Source organism: Moschus berezovskii, chromosome 1, assembly GCF_049115385.1.
Source record: "Moschus berezovskii isolate FMDL1 chromosome 1, NW_MosBer_1.0, whole genome shotgun sequence".
Lineage (NCBI taxonomy): Eukaryota > Metazoa > Chordata > Mammalia > Artiodactyla > Moschidae > Moschus > Moschus berezovskii.
This window is the reverse complement of record NC_142460.1, coordinates 106136154-106153142: the sequence shown is the minus strand read 5'-3', so window position 1 is coordinate 106153142 and position 16989 is coordinate 106136154. Positions and strand designations below refer to the sequence as shown.

At 38.4% G+C, this 16989-nt stretch overlaps 1 protein-coding gene across 2 annotated transcripts in view; it reads right to left on the bottom strand.

Annotated features, from left to right (window-relative positions):
• Positions 1-16549, bottom strand: part of DCUN1D1 (defective in cullin neddylation 1 domain containing 1) — a 29129-nt gene extending 12580 nt beyond the window's left edge. Inside the window, exons 1-4 of one of the 2 annotated variants that reach the window (XM_055409793.2) lie at positions 16411-16549; positions 4701-4917; positions 3365-3533; positions 1080-1210 (exon numbers count right to left, since the gene is read on the bottom strand). In XM_055409793.2, the coding sequence (XP_055265768.1) occupies positions 1080-1210; positions 3365-3533; positions 4701-4917; positions 16411-16413 (520 nt within the window). In that variant the 5' untranslated portion in view covers positions 16414-16549. Of the gene's footprint in view, positions 1-1079; positions 1211-3364; positions 3534-4700; positions 4918-15496; positions 15717-16410 lie in introns of those variants that run through there. The other variant, XM_055409775.2, reaches the window with a different exon arrangement.
• Between the last annotated feature and the right edge of the window lie 440 nt (positions 16550-16989).

The window sequence follows — 16989 nt, the reverse complement described above, 5'->3', positions numbered from 1 at the left end:
TGAATGAAAGAATGAGTAACTCATAAAGTTGTTAAACATTAAATGAGGCAGGGTATGCACAGTACTTAGCACATTGCCAGGCACACTGTGCCACCACATAATCTTCAGTGCATCCCCACTGCCCAGATTCCGATTTAAGCCCTCTGTCCTGTTTTTAAAAGAAGCCTTATTAAATAAGTCTTATTGTGTCTCACCAATTTATGCTCCAAACAAGCATTTGCACTAAAATCAAATCACTTTCTCTCTTCCACAAAGAAGCCAAGCTTATTTCTAAAGTCTGAGACCTTCATTTATGACTACCCTCCTCCTTGGAACATCTTTCACCTTCACTTACCCAGCCAAATATCAGATCCTTGAGTTCACAGTCCCTCTTGCCCAGGAAGCACTTCCCAACCATTCCTGCTTTTACTCATTTCTTCTTTTATCTAAAACCCTCATACTCATATTTATTATTATGTATTATGTGCTACGGTCTACTTTCTCTGAATGATCTGCACTGAAGCTTTTACTTCCACTTCCTTAGTCATCATCCCCAGAGCAAAAGTGTGGTTATTTCTACAGTATAAACTGACTGATCTAAACTGTTAACAGTGGCTATTTTGGGATAAGATGATAAATAAAAATCACCTTTTTATTCTTTCTTACAGTTTCCAAATACTTCAAATCAAAAAGAATAAATTTACAAAAAAGAATAAAGTCACATTCTAAGACTCAGAAATTTTAAAATGCTATTTCAACAGATACACAGTGAAAAAGTTATGATCCTAAGATCCTACAGTATCTTCTGAAAAATAAACAAGCAAACATACAGCCCTATGTCAGTGGAATTTTAATAACTATTTCCTGTATTGTAGTTCTTAAAAAAGTCAGTGGTTCATATACAGTATCCAGAGTAACCCTTTTATTGAATAGGCAGGGTATTTTCTGATTAACTAGAAGTTCATTGTTTCTCATTGTTTTTCAGTAGCCAATAATAACTTTATGCTCAAAACAGAACTTTCAATTACAAAACAAAAATGACATGGTCAATGTAGTTGAATGTATTTGAAACACCAAATATACTTTTTAAAAATTCTTACCTAAACCTTTTTGTCCTGGATTCTTCGCAAAATTAAAAGTAAACTGGTAAAAATCCTTAAATCGTCCCGGTTCTTTCAATTCTTGCTCCATCTTGGGTATCTGGGCCTTTAGTTTTTCTATGCTGTCACATCTATACAAAATTAAGTTTATAAAAGATAAGCTTTTTCTTTATAAATCAAAAATTTATTCCTCAAATAGTTTATTTCATAGAACTCTTTTTATAAATCCAGTAAAATATCATCTTTTAAAATTACATAAACAAGTATGGGATTAGCTGGAAGAAGAAAAGTTCTAGAGTGATTAAAGGTTAGCAATAATCACTATTTTTAAGAGAAATGGGCTATGACTTTTAATTATGTATTCACAGGACAGTCAATATACCCAAATGGTAGAAGTCAGCTGTAGTGAACAGATGAGAATGTACAGCAATCAGCTTTGCAATCATCAGTTTAAACTGTATTAGTATTCCTTACACGGTAACAAACCACAGGTCTAGCTTCCAAACAAATTGAAAACACAGTCTCTTGGTTAGGCGAGGAAACAGGCATTCCTCTTGAAAACTTCTCATTATAGTCAAAGTACCATCTCCAATTGAAGTTATCTCAAAATCAGTATTAAGCTTTTTTCTATATGTGAAACCATTCAATTTCCAAGGAGCTTAAATGGGTTCAAGTACCAAGTCCTACTTTCCTTAAGGTAGAAATCTTCTATCTGTTATAGATTCCACAAACCAATCACTATACTTTTTTTCCTTCAAATCATTTTTGCTTTTGTTTTCCTTTCATGGTCTTTGTAACACCTCCCAGATTATTAGTTTGTAAATTAAAATTCTGCTTTGGAAGTTCATTACATTTTACATGAACTCACTTTTAAATGAGGGAAAAGAAAGAGTTCCAGTGAAACCAGTCCTAGTATAGAAAACTCCAGCAAGTTCAGGATAAGGCTGGCTTTGGCTATAAAACACAGTATTGAGACCAGATATTAATTTATTGTTTCTTAGCTTTAAACTCACCCTTCTTTGCCCTACTTTGTGACTGTTTGCAGTGGACTACAAATTGTGAGACTTCATTTTTTTTCTCCTCAGCTGGCTCACCATTAGGTTCTACCAATAGAGGGCGATGAAAGGCTGGAAGCGGAGGAAAGAATTTTTCTTAGCCCAGTCTGTTTTCTGCAGAGAGCGAGGGTTTCAGTGTACTGGGAGGTCCTAGTAGTGTTCACCAATGGTGGCAACTTGCACGGCTCTGCAGCAAGTGACCCTTAGAGCTAGCTTCTTCTCCATCAGAGAAGCAAGCAGCACGCTCCAGAAGTAGCCAGGCACTGTCTTCTGGGGTCAGAATCTTAGCCTTGTGGGGATCCTCTTAAGCTTCCAGGTTCCTTCCTTGTTTCCTTCCCTCAGCTCCAGGGGTGGTGACAGCTTCTTACAGTTGCCATCTTTTTTATACTTAGAATTTTCTTTTACCCCATTTACACAATATAACAATTTCTAAAATTTACCCCGTTCAAATTGCCGGTATAGTTTGTGTGTCCGGTCTGGACTGATTGCATGTCCCTCAGGCTCAAGAATCAGAATGACTGAATTCAAATCCTGGCTTTAATACTACCTAATTCTCTAGTTTCTCTCTGCCTCTATTTCCTCATCTCTAAAATGCGGGTATAACCACTACTACAATCACAAAGCTGTTGTGAAATGGTAGGTGAAGTACTTACTTAGCATAGTTCCTGAAATGAATGTTCAACAAATGTTCAGCTTTTATTATTCAAAAGCACTCACTAAAAACACTAAGGACAGCCTGTCACTGATCACAGACTGAATACTTTCAGAGCTTCATTAAATGCAGACAACTAGTGGCCACAGGTAAAACCTCTACCTATGACTTTTCAATCTGTTTATAACAAGACATTTAGCTAATCAGTTGTCAAGGTCTGTGTAGAACAAAAAGTAATTAGTAACTTCCAAGATTTTTAAATTCTAGGAGCTTGTTTACAAATTCAGAGTTCACCACCTCATATTAGGAAATAACTTAAAACTTGCTCACCTCACTTACCCACATAAAATATTAAAGCATAGTAATTTTAATACTAGTGAACCTCCCTTGGAAACAAATGATAAAAGCATAAAGCAAATAGAACAGAACAGGTTGTACTAACTACACAGATAACGTGACATGGGAAGGAACTAGCATATTACCCCTTTTCTATTTACAGCAATGTCTGGGGCACAGATATCAGTTCCACAGTAACTCTTACAGCAATGCACCTAATTTCATATGAAGATTATACGCACCCTAATTCTGTCATGCCATCCATGAACTCCTGTTTGGAGAACTCGCACTGTGTTGCTGCTCTGAACTTCCACGCGATGATCAGCACACTGATGCTGGCTGGATCGAGGGCCAGGTCATCACAGAACTGCTGTATACCATCTATTCCAATTTTATTTTCATCTTGAGGATCTTTAAAAACACCAGTACAATATGAAATTAGTGCCATACTTCTATGCTATTCCTAAAACTGAGAAAAGGAATGCTTTCTGTTCCATATTTTAAAATGATCACAACAGACCAAAAATATGAAGAAATATTGCTTTAACCATTATTTTCCCCCTGTAATATTTAAAGCCACTTTACCCCTGAAACAGCATTCTTAAACAGGATAGGCACTAGATAGGACATGGTTTTTTAAAAGCCTCATTTATTTATATGAAAAAAGTCCCATACTTACACACCATCAGAAAATCTGACATTCCTACAAAGGGAAAAAGGATTTTTATATTGAACATATCCACATTTTACAAAGGCACTCTAAACAGTATTATATACAGAAATTCTTTCTCCTTGAAGTTTAATTTCACTATAGAAATCACTTCTTAGAGAACATCGGACATTCTAATCACAAGACAAACATCTGCAATTCAAATTAAAGAAAACCCCCAACTATCAAAATACTTTTCAGACAGCAAAAATTTAGATACAAATACAAGGAGAAAGAAGTACTCATACACTTTGTCAAATAAAAAAATGTGCACATCCTTTGACTTTGGGGCAAGAGCTATGTATAAAACATCAATATAATCCCACCTTTGGAAAAACTTTGAAATAATTCTATATATATATTTTTGCATAAAAGACACAGAAAGTTGGACACCAGGCTATTAAATATTGGTTCTCTCAGGAGAATAAATAAGTAAAAGACACAGGAACTATTGACTTTTTCTTTATTCAACCTATTATGTATTGTTTAACTTTTTAAAAGTATATATTACTTTATAATTATTTAAAAGTTATTAAAATTATTAGGCAGGTTTCCTTAAAATTGGCTCAGCTGAGTTTTACGAAAATGAGGGAAAAAACCTAGTCCCCCCTAGTCCCCATTCTCAACCTGGGTAACAGAGGAGGAAAAAAGGAGGCAAATAAAGGGGAAGGAAATAAAGACACTAAGAAGAAATTTTAGTGAAAAGAGGGAAATAATTTTTCAGATTTCTTAAATTAATTCTAAGATCTAAAGAGCTGTTAGACACATCCACCCGATTAATGTCCTCTGTATTATTTGATTTCTCACAAGAAGCATGTAACTCTGGAAAACCTGGTTCAAAATATTTAAAGTCACAAACACACACTCACCTTTGTATCTACTGTATAGTTGTTCTAACTTCTTCCTGTCCAATGATCCTTTTACACTCTCTCGTATATAAAGTTCAGGATTTTGAAAAAAATTGTCTGTTGCAACATCTAACTTCCAGTCATTTTGAGACAGACAACTTACTGCTGTTTTTTCACTAGATTGTGTGAAGATCATAAACTGACGAACTTTATCCTTCTGCGATGATTTCAACTTGTTCTATTGAAACCAGAAAATAAACTGAAACTCTGTAACATCACAAGACTAAGTATTTCTATCTGCTGACTAAATCATTTTTAGCAATACACGTGCCTCATAAAATAATAAAACATTTAGCTTAATGTTTTGATCTATTAAGAAGGCAAATTTTTTAAAAAACTAAAACACAAAATCACTATCATTTTGGAAAAGAAACTAGGACAGAGGCAAAAGAAGTTCACCCACTCTGCATTTCTCCTAAAAGTGGGTCCTGTGAGCATGTATAAAGGCTCTAGAAGGGAAGCAGAGCTAACTCTCAAAACCTTAACCAAGCACAAAGCTCCAAGGAATGCTTAAGGAGTGGTGGGGAAGATGATATTATTTAAGCCAATCAGAACATTCAAGTGACCCTGGGAACAAGGAGATTAACAGGTATTTGTTGTAGTCCTAAAACACATTGTAAAGGATATTGGGAACAAGTCTCCCCAACCTCACCACCCACCCTACTCACCCCCCGACCCCGGTTTTCTTGCTATTTTTACCAAATGTGACAAGCAACAGAATATGAGGTACTCTACATTTCTCCTTATAGGAGTCAGGAACCAAGATAATTATCAATAGAATTTCCTCATATTTTCAATCAAACCAGAAGCAGTGAAATATGAACAAGTACCCTGCATCCTCCCAACCAAGGTAATCTTTAATAGAATTCTCCTTCTTTCACCATGAAAGAAATTACCTCTTTCCCTTGGCCTGAGCCTAGCATTCTCTCTAGCCAGACTCTACTGTAATAACCCTCTCTCACTGGCCTTGTGTTGACACATACTCATTTCTCATCTGCCCTGAGTCCTAAGCAAAATTAAGTAGGGCAGTTAGGCCCTCCACTCTCTCCCAGTTTCAAGGGCCACATTCTTTGTCTCCTCATGCAAGCTGTCTCCTGTGTAATTTCAGCCTCCCTGCTATTACTCTTCCCTCTCGCAAGTCCTAATACCATCTCTCAGCAAAAATACTTGAGTTCTTCCTGAGCTATTATTGCCAATGAAGCGAAAAAAGCATGTGAGTAGGACACACATTAATAGATACAGTGTTCTGTGGTTTAAGCAACACAAACCCAAGCATTTTTGATCTGGCCCAGATAGACAGATCACAAACCTCAATCCCCTGATTGTACAGATGAGAGAACAGACCCCAAATGTTAAGGAATTTGTTAAAAGAAAATCACCCAGGTTATTAGTAGAAATGGGTCAAGAACAGAAAGATCTCATGAATCTGAGTTTTACTAATCTTTCTATAAACCACACTGTTTGCTGTACATATTTATAAACCTTTTGAGGTTTTCAGGAAAAAGACTAATGAAGATATAAATATTTCCACCTTTCACAGAGTAAAAATAAGGCTATGCAAAAATCAAATATGAAAACCAACCCCATCTTTAATACCCTGGAGTCTAATCTGTAAGCCATACTCTTCTCTCTCTGTAAATGTGTCATTGCTTAGGATTACACATTAAAATCTCAATCTCTGTTCTCCATTAAAATTGGGAAACTATAAATTCACTAGCCTCCTGTTATTTCATAAATAAACCTACCACTACTGGACACCAGATAACTCATATCCCATTATTTGACACATCTCTCAAATGTCTAGGAGTCCCAACTTGAAAAGTATCTAAAGATGTTATTCAATTGCAACAAACCCACAATGAAATCAAATGACATGGAAGATACCTGTCTTAATACACTGCTGAACTGAAAGGAAACCACTCTGATTTCAACTTTTGCTACTGAAAGCTATTTTTAAAATGAATATACCCTTTCCAAGAGATATAATACATGTAAGTGATACAGTATCTCAGAAATGTAGTATATGACATATGTTTTAATCCTTTGAAGAACAGGGAAGTACCTGAGGGTCATTATGATCATCACTGACCACTGTATAATGCTGCACAAAGTGCTGGAGATTAACCTAGAAGTATAACAACTACAGGCCACAATCTGGAAATAACTTTTCAATTAAACATTTCCATTTTCCTAAAAGTTAAGAGGCAGCAAAGCAATCAAGATTATTGGGGGGCGGCAGGGGTGTATCATATAGTATTAAATCCCATGTTATTTCCTGAGGCTTGAACGAGTTTTGAAGAGAGGGAGGAAAAACACAGCTTAATTCACTTCTGCCAGTCAAAAAGTTGTTCACCGTACTAATGACTTCCTGTCAGAAAGCAAGATATTAGAAAATTGGGGGGACAAAGATAAAAACTAGTAACAATTATATAAGTGAATTAACTCCATTTCATATCTTACATGAAATAAAAGTATAAAAAACATCCATGTATATGCAAACAGAAATTATTTTAATGGGTTTAAATTTCCAGTATATGGGGCAATATATTTTAAGAAAAAGGGCTGCAGCTACCCATTTCCAACACCACAGAGGCTAATGAGTGATACCTCACTGAGAAGTGACAGCATGAGTTTCTGCTAGGCCAAGTCATAATGAGCAATTTCACTGTGCAAAGTCTGATGAGCACCCTTGATGAGCACCCTCCTTCCCTTTTCTTGTACTTTTAATGCACTCTGACCTTTCCTCTGTCAGCTCTCTGTGCCTAGAATAAATCTTAACACCTGCTCTCTTACTAGGGAGCATGTACTCAATTCTGTAGTCCCAAAGGCTGCCTAGAGGAAGCTGGAGTGGGCTACACAGATCCACCCTTTCCCCAAGCCTATTTAGGAGAGCTACAACACACCCATCCCCTTTGCGCAGGCCACAAGGGGGCACCAGGCAAGGAGTTCTGATTTTGAGAGTACAGATCAAAGGTTTAAATTTCTATCAACTTGAGAAAGAGGAAAAGGGTATTTAGACAGCAAAGAAGTATTTTATAAGGGATGAGAAAGTGGACAGAAAATTGAGGTGGAAGAAAAAACAGATGGAGTGTCTCTATTTCTACTACAAACCCAGCGGGTATCTTCCTAAGAGCAAAAACATATGACAACTACAATGATTCAGCACTCAAATGTAGTACATGCTATTTAAGACTTACTTAAAAGGAACAAACTAGGGTGGTCATTTAACAAGATTAAGCAATACAATCTTTAGGACTCAAGTGTGAAACCTATCTAGAGATTATCAAATTTTCAAAGAAATTCAACATCAGCGAAGTATGTAAAATACATAAAATACAGAATATACCCTAATTATTATGGCATCTGGTCCCATCAGTTCATGACAAAAAGATGGGGAAACAACGGAAACAGTGACAGACTTTATTTTTGGGGGGCTCCAAAATCACTGCAGATGGTGACTGCAGCCATGAAATTAAAAGACGCTCCTTGGAAGAAAAGCTATGACCAACCTAGGCAGCATATAAAAAGCAGAGACATTACTTCACAAACTAAGGTCCCTCTAGTCAAAGCTATGGTTTTTCCAGTTGTCATGTATGGATGTGAGAGTTGGACTATAAAGAAAACTCAGTGTCAAAGAATTGATGGTTCTGAACTGTGGTGTTGGAGAAGACTCTTGAGAGTCCTTTGGACTGCACGGAGATCCAACCAGTCCATCTTAAAGGAAATCAGTCCAGAATATTCATTGGAAGGACTGATGCTGAAGCTGAAACTCCAATACTCTGACCACCTGATGCGAAGAACCAACTCACTGGAAAAGACCCTGATGCTGGGAAAGATCGAAGGTGGAAGGAAAAGGGGAAAACAGAGGATGAGATGATTGGATGGCATCACCGATGTAATAGACATGAGTTTGAGTAGGCTCTGGGAGTTGGTGATGGACAAGGAAGCCTGGTGTGCTGCAGTCCATGGGGTTGCAAAGAGTTGGACATGACTGACCAACTGAACTGAACTGACCCTAATTATTACTAATTCTAGCAAAACAAAGGGGAAACAGAGAGGAAGAAAGAGAGGGAGGGAGAAAAAGAAACACTGTGTCTTGTAACAGAAAGCTAATAACAATTATATCAAAGATTACTGAAGTTAGAAATACTATAATCTGAACAGTAAAAAGCAGCTACTTACTCATCTTTCCAAAATTAAAAAAATGTGGTTATCAGTATATATTGTTTAATACTTAAATCTAGCAGATGTTTGCAATTTTTTTTCCACTCAAAAACTTTGGAATTTACATTTAAAATAAGTTTATCTGGGGGGAAAAAAAACAGACAAACACTTTGGACAAAGCCAAGTATCATATAGCCAAGAGAATGAACTTAGTCTATTGCAATAGAAGAACAGGGACTCAAAAAAGCTCTAAAACAAAAAATGATAATAAAGTTACAAAAGTACTTCCATCAAGAAAAACACTGAACATGGAAAATTATTTTCTGGGTAACAATTTCAAAATAAAAATACTTTTAACAGATGGCATTTTTAAAACAAAAAATTAAGATTTTATTATTTCTATTATTCTGAACAGAATCTCACCCTTTAAGTTTCAAATTCAGTCTAAACTCCATAAAGACAGACACCAAGGCCTTTATATTTTTAAAAGAATTAATTTTCTAACTCAATTCTAGTTATCTCAGGATTTGATGAGTCTTAGCTCACAAAAGACAATGTTTTAAAAATTCAAACATTGTAATGATCACCCATAATTTTCATTAAAAGCTCTGGATGTGGTTCTCATGTGTTTACCATATAATTAACAGTTTAACTTCATCTGAAATTTAGAAGAGCTGGTTTAAGTCCAGAAAATCATACTTTCTATATATGATACATAGTATCCAGCAGATACAGCCAAATGTTACCAACATCCCAAACCACTCATCTATAAAAAGACCTTCTCACAGATCGTAGGTCCGAAATCAAAAGTACAAGAAAAATCAATTCAACTAACCAGACTACTTTCTATTCCCAGAGGAGACTTTCACCAAGGGGCAAAGTTCTATCAGAAAGCCAGGCTAAGAATCTAGGTAGGAGTCACTAGAAATTCTCTTCCCTTCTACCTGCAACAGAGAGGTAAAGAATGGAGACTGTCAGATCAGACTGGCAGGATTTTAATCCCACCTGTGCTTCTTAATTGCTGTGTGACTTTAGGATCATTACTTAATCTCTATGTGCTTCAGTTTCTTCATTTGTAAACAGGGTGTGAAGGTTATCTGAACTAATTCAAGTTAAACTCTTAGAACTGTAACCAGAACATAGTAAGGACTCCTTACAAGTCCAAAAAGAATATACTCCAGAGAAAAACATAACTTTGTGTAAGTAAGATAGTAATAAAGAATAACAACTACCATAATCAGAACACTAAAAGCTAACATTTGAGCTCCTACTGTGTGCCAACTCTGTGCTTGGTATTTAATTATTAAATAATTGTCCAAGCTGCCTATCATCGATTCTTTTTTTTTTTTTTAATCAATGTGGAGATCAAGCCTCAGAGCTCCTTTTATCTAAAGACAGACTTACCCAAAACGTAGCAGAACCAGAAATGAAACCCTGGTGCCTAGCTTCAAGGCATGCAGTTTTTCCATTTATTTTACACTGTCGTCAAGTGAAAGAGAAAACAAAAAGAGCAAAGGTGCAACCACTGAGCAATTACTGTGTGCACTGTCGGGAGAGGGGAACTGTGAGCAATATTTCTTCACCTATTTTTATGGAAAGTTAAATAACTTAATCAACTGGCCTTTTTCCTTTCAAATGTATACAATTTTCATTCTGACCAAAAATTGCACATTAAGCATTCCCTTACTAACCAAAAGACTAACTTAGGGGTAGAACTTCCTTTTAGGCTTTTTGGGGAAGAGGGAAAGGGGAGAAGAGGTAGATAGACTATTTCTAAGAAAAATGTGTTTACTGTCCTGTCAGTCTATTTCTAAAAAACATCGCCACATCAATAGCTTTAACTATACAAAGGGGAAAATTAGGGAAAGTCAAGGTTTCCTTTACCAATTAGAAAGTTCGAAACTCAGAGAAGAAACACAACACGTACAGATTATAGCCAGAAAATAGAATCAAACGTGTACAATTTCAAATATTAAGCAAAACAAAACTCCAAAGCCTCAGTATTCACGTAAATTATAATCTGCAGTTTAGAACAGTTACTTAAGACCTGTGGCTCTCATCATCATCCGTATACTTCCTGCACTTGGAATGACAGTTAAAATGAACTCTTCTTAGAGAGATGATGCACTAGTTCTAAGTCAAAAGTGGAAAAACGTACTATACTATGTAATCACTGTACCTAATGATGTTTTATATAATGGCAATTCACCTGAAAAAATACTTCAGAAGTACACTTGTAAGATCCAGACTGGTTTTGTATGTTTTTAAAGGATTTTCCTCAAAGGTTTTAAAAAAATGTTCCACTGGTGAAAGTTTAAAGTATTTTTCTCCTTCCCATCCTCAGAATTACTTTTCAAAAGATGCCTACCACTGTAAATTAATAAATGTTTTGATTCTGGTTTAGAGAAGATTGTTATGACTATTAAAAAGTTATTTTTGCTAAAATTCCTGATTACCTTTGATAATAGGATAGAAATAACCTTCTTAAAGTACTTGTGTTAGTCATATTTCAACTCATATCCCAAACTTAAAGCCTGAACATCTAACAAGCAGGCAAAGCAGCTAATTTAAATTTGTTATTTCTCTCCACAAACATCTTTTCTAATGAAATCTCATATTAGCAAAAAGATTACTAAGGTGAAAACAAAACAACAAAGAATTAAATGAGATTTTTAAAGTCTCACAGTTAAAGAAGTTATAATAATGACTAGCATTCAACCATCATGGATATTTGTTTCACAAAGAGAATAAATGATCCTTGAAATCTCCTAATTCTAAAATTTGGTGTCTACTCAATTCCTAAACCTAGAAATATTAAAATCCTTGAATAATAAATAAGTGCTTTGAATGTTTGCTGAAATACAAATATCCTAATATTATAAAGGAATAGGCCATGAACTTCAACTTAAACTCTGTTGCTGAAATAGTCAGTGTTAAAGGATTCAAAAGTGGATTGCAATAGAATTCTTCAGCAAACAACTGTTTAAAAGTAAAATCTCTCTTAAATTTTTACAATGCAAATAAGCAGTCTAATCACTTTTACTGGGTACTAATTATATAAAATGGATTCAACAAAATGATGAAAGACACTTCAGTGGCATTTTCCCTTTTGTTTTGGCTTTTTCTTAGGTGGGGATATACATCTAAAGTGACTAGGTAAACTAGAAAGTCAGCAGGTTATTCAAGAGCTTGTTTGTGTCCACAAAGCAATTGAATCCTATTTGGAACTATCTCTCTTCATCAAATGTCATGGCTAATACTATCACAACTTGAGCAACACACACGCAAATTTAAAAGGGGGCTTTCTCACAGATTTTCATTATGCTTGACTCAACCTATGAAGTCATAATCAAAAGAGCCACTTGACTCAAAAAAGCTCAGCTCTTTTAAAACTTAAAAAAAAGTCCCACCACCACGAGTTAATTTTACTTTCAACTTTTTTACCATATGTACCAAAAGAGTTCTAATTTTTCAATTACTGAAGTGTTTACACCATATCATCTGATTTGATATGAAAACAACTAGGTCACTATTCAATATAAAGAAGAAACCAGAGTGAAATCAATCAAAAATTCCACACCCATACAGAAAGGTTGCTAGAAGGGTTTTTAAGTAAAAAAAAAAAAAGAGGAGGGGTAGACGAAGTGTGTAACCAGAGACCAGGATTCTAATCCCTGCTCTCTCACATCCTAGGTCTTTACCTTGGTCATCTCTTTTGAAACGCTGAACGTCCTTTTTCAGACATGATACAAGGAGGTAGCAATATCTATCTCACAAATTGGAGTGGAGATAAAAAACAGCTGTGAATTGTTTGACTAGCAGAGGGTATGTTCTCAATAAGCACTAATGTCCTTCTTTCTCCCCAAAGGCCCAGTTTTTTTTGCATAGTCATTAAATGACACACCAACTACTACAAACTCAAAAACAATCTACAAAAGAGATTGTACTGTGCTGTTTTTATTAACTAGCATGGCTAGGTAAACTTGATGTTCAACTAGTATTTATTAAATATTGGCAGTCACCTTACTCAATATAAAACTCTACACACAGAAGCTGCATTTCTTCTTGTCTTTTAAAAACTGCTTGGGACATAATTATCTGTAACTGTAACAGGACACTATGAGACAGTAGAAACAAGGTCTATCATACCTTTCAGAACCCTTCACTGGCTTCCCATTTCTCTTGAAGAAAAAACACAACATCCTTCCAATGTCCACCCATGCCCGTCTCCACTCCTTACCACTCAGACCTCATCTGCTCCAATGCCCAAAATGCCCCTCTCCCCCAACCACACTGCTCCAGCCACACTGGACTCACTGTTCCTCAAACTCTGACCACATTTCTGGGTGGCTTACTCCTTCATCTCCCAGTCAGCTCAAAATCTACTTCATCAGTGGTGCAAACATCGTTTTGTACCCCCAATTCTACTGTGCCCCAACACTCCCAATTCCCCCCACCCAACACTGCTTTTCTCCCAAAGCACTTTACACTTTCTAACACAGGAAAAAAAATATATACTATGCTTAATATTTGTCTCTCCCTAGTAAAAATGCAACCCTCACCAGGGCATGGATTTTTATCTCAAGGGGGGAAAAAAAAAATATATATATATATGTCTGTACATATATATATACACACATATATGTGCTTGTGTGTCTATGTGTGTGTATCCACATCCCCAGTACCCAGAACAGTGCCTGGCATACAGTAGGCATTTAAGAAATAATTATTAAAATTAATTAAGGCCCTCCCTTAATCTACTTATGTATATGCAAAACAACGTGAAACAAAGACAACTTTGAACAGGCCTACATTAATCTAGACTTACAAACTATGACATTTGTTGAAAATATAATCTTAAATTTCAAAGTCCACACATTCAAAAAAAGAAACATTAAAAACATAGTAAATTAACAGCACTAACCACTCATCTGAATTTTGTTATTTAACATTTTCATTAAAAACACTTGGGTTTTCCTCTGTTTAAATGAATAAATTAACTTCAAATCAATTTTCAACCATTAGATTTCAGTGAACTAAGACTGTATGTACCACAAGTACTAGGGAAAACAGTAAAACCAGGAAAAATTAGTTTCAGTTCTGCAATTAATAATTTTCAAACTTGAACCTCAAAACCTCTCTGATCCTCAATTTCTTCTTCTGTAAAAGGGAAGAGGAGTAAATTAGATGATCTCTGAAGATGTATTTCAGGTCTAAAAATTTCATGATGCTGTGAGTCTATAAAAATCTAGTAGGTTACACAGTCTACAACTTCTCACACATCTAAGAAAAATCATTAAAATCAAAAATTTTAGCTGAATGTACCTTTATCAAATCCTGTCCTCTTACAAATAACAAGCCAGAAGTCAAACACTTTTTAAAATGATTTTCAGGAGTAACAAAATATTGTCTAGTTTTGGAGCTATTTTTGGCCTTTCTATGTGGGTGTCAGGTAGGTTAAATGAACAATTTTTTTTCTTACACAAAATAGATATTAAAAAAAAAATTCAAATATTCCATCATTTAAGTTTGACCCAAATCCCAGAAGTGACAATATAACATGTGCTCTAGAAATGGACTGTGTTACACACACTGAGGAACATTAACCCCAAAACTTTAACAAGAAATAATTGTAAGTATAATAAATTTACAAGGAAAAACTAGAAAATTCTTATGGCCTAAATTCTTTTAGGGCCCGTGGTGATTTAGCTTCCAAACTAACAAAAGCATACCAAGACAATTCTGGTGACATGATCTGAGTTCAGCCACAAAAAAGTGTTTTAAATTAGTAATATCTTCCCATTACTAGTGTAATTAAATGAGTTATGGCTAAGTTCCAAAACTAGCTACTTCAATAGCAATAAAAAGACAAAAGCTTACAAGTCCCAATACAAGTTGAACTCTCATTTGAATCAGGTGAATCCTGAATTCTTGAACAGGTAATGAGCATTTCAACACCTTGGATTCCAGAGGATAATGGTGATTTGAGGCTATTATGAACAGAAAGCATTTCGATGGGCTCACTTGAGTGTTTACCAGGGAATTACATTTCATTACTTCAAGCTTACTCTTTTAAGCCAAGCGTCTGGAAACTTTAGGAGTAACATCTATGACCGTCAAAATACTTAAGAAATTGGAAACAGTTTAGCCGCCCTGCTGGATCTTTGAACACTGTAACAACAATCTAAACGTTAACCAGTACTTTATGGCAAAGTTTTCTTACAAATACAAATGGTCAGTTTTCATGGAACTTACCGCAGAACCTAGGTCTTGAGTACATGGTAAACTAAATCACATATTCATACACGACACAAAAATTCTGCTAAGTTGGAGGCTGAGACGAGCTAAGTGTCATTCAGCAGAAATAAGACCAACCAAAAACAAAGACACTGGAGCAGACACACATACACCCTCCTCAAAGAGTCCTTTATGTTCCCCATGAGCAAAAGGACAATAATATCACTTTTACTGTCTATTCATACAGTAACCTGCATGGAATTCAACTCATGCTCAGACTACAATGCCAAACATCGCTTCTGAAAAACAAAAAGTCCAAGAGTCAGGTACATTATTACCAAACTGTAAACAGATACCTTGAACACCACGTCTTGAAGCTTGTAGGACATTTTCCAAACAAAAAAGCAGAGGGGACTAACTTGACAAAGTGTTTTTAAAAAATCACAAATAGTCTTTAACTGGCATAATAAAGCAATTACTCCTCCCACCTCAAGGAAACAAAATATGTGCTCAAAAGGTAGCAAGTCTGTTTCTCCTAATTTTATGAGATGAGAACAGGTTGCACTTCCGTACTTCCCCCTCCCCCCACGTCCCCCCAGCTCAGCGGTCTCCCCTGTTCTCAGAAGAGGTAAATATAACCTCCACCAACTGGCCAGTGAAACTCCCATTTTCCAAGAGCACGGGACGCAGCGAGAGGTGATGGAGAAAGAAGAGGGCTGTTACCCCGCCCCAAGCAAAACTGCCTGGAGACTTGAGGGGTGCCGGAGCGGAGGAGGGAGAGGAGCGCCGGGAAAGTCTTTCCTTCTCCCCGGCGGGGCGGAGGGGGAAGCCCCGGCTCCGGGCGGGGGGGAGCCTCCTACCCGGAACCCCTGACCCCGGTCCCCGGCCAGACACAATGGAGCCGGCGTGGGGGCCGGGCAGGGACCCGGCCGTTGCCCCATCCCCTCCCCCCGCCCCAACGCCTGCGCCCGCCGCGTCGGGCCCGGCGAGGGGCACCGGGGCCGCCCCCCGCGTCCCAAACTCGCCGGGGCTCCCGACTAGGCCCGGCTCCGCTCCGCCTCCTCGGCTCTCGCGTAGCGGCGGCGCCCGGGCGGGAAGGGGCGAAGGAGGAAGGGAGAGGCAGGGAGGAGAGCCCCGCCGGGGAGCGGGACGGAGGCCGCAGGCCGAGGCGCGGGGCGGCGGGGTCGCCGCGGGGCGGCGGGCGGCTGGGGCGGGGGTGCGCGGCTGCGCCGGCCCCCAGCCGGCGGGGCGGGCGGCCGCAGTGCCTCACCATGTTGGTGTCCTCCAGGCCTCTCCCCTCCTCCTCCGGCTCCGCAGCGAATGGACGGCGGCGGCGGCGGCGGCTCCTCTCACGGGCTCGCCGGGCTCCCGCTCATGCGCAGTGCGGGGCGGCCCCGGCGCGGCCCGAGGAGGCAGCCCCGGGCCTCCGGGAGGCGGAGGGACTGGGCCGGGCGGCGGGCGCCCCGCGCGGGGCTTCCCCCGGGTGCGGGGGTCCCCCCGGCTCGCGGGGGGCGCGGGGCGACGCACGCACCGCGCGTGCAGACATCGTCCCCCACGTCCGGCGGCCCCCGGCGTGTGGCGGGCCAGGGGACACCACCTACGCTGCCTACGCGCTCCTTACGCCGTCGGACTGCCGGGCCGGGTCTCCACCGAGTCGAGGAGGGGAAGAGCGGCGGCCAAAGACTTGAGCAGCTGGGGACCGCTTGGAAGGGCTCGGACTGACGCTAGATCCGACCCAAACCACCCCTTCCCATCAATACCAAAAGGCGGGGGTGGGGTGGGGGGGTAGGGGTGGAGAAAATAGTAAAAACACCTCCACCCCCAAGTGTTTACTTCTCCCAAACCAGTA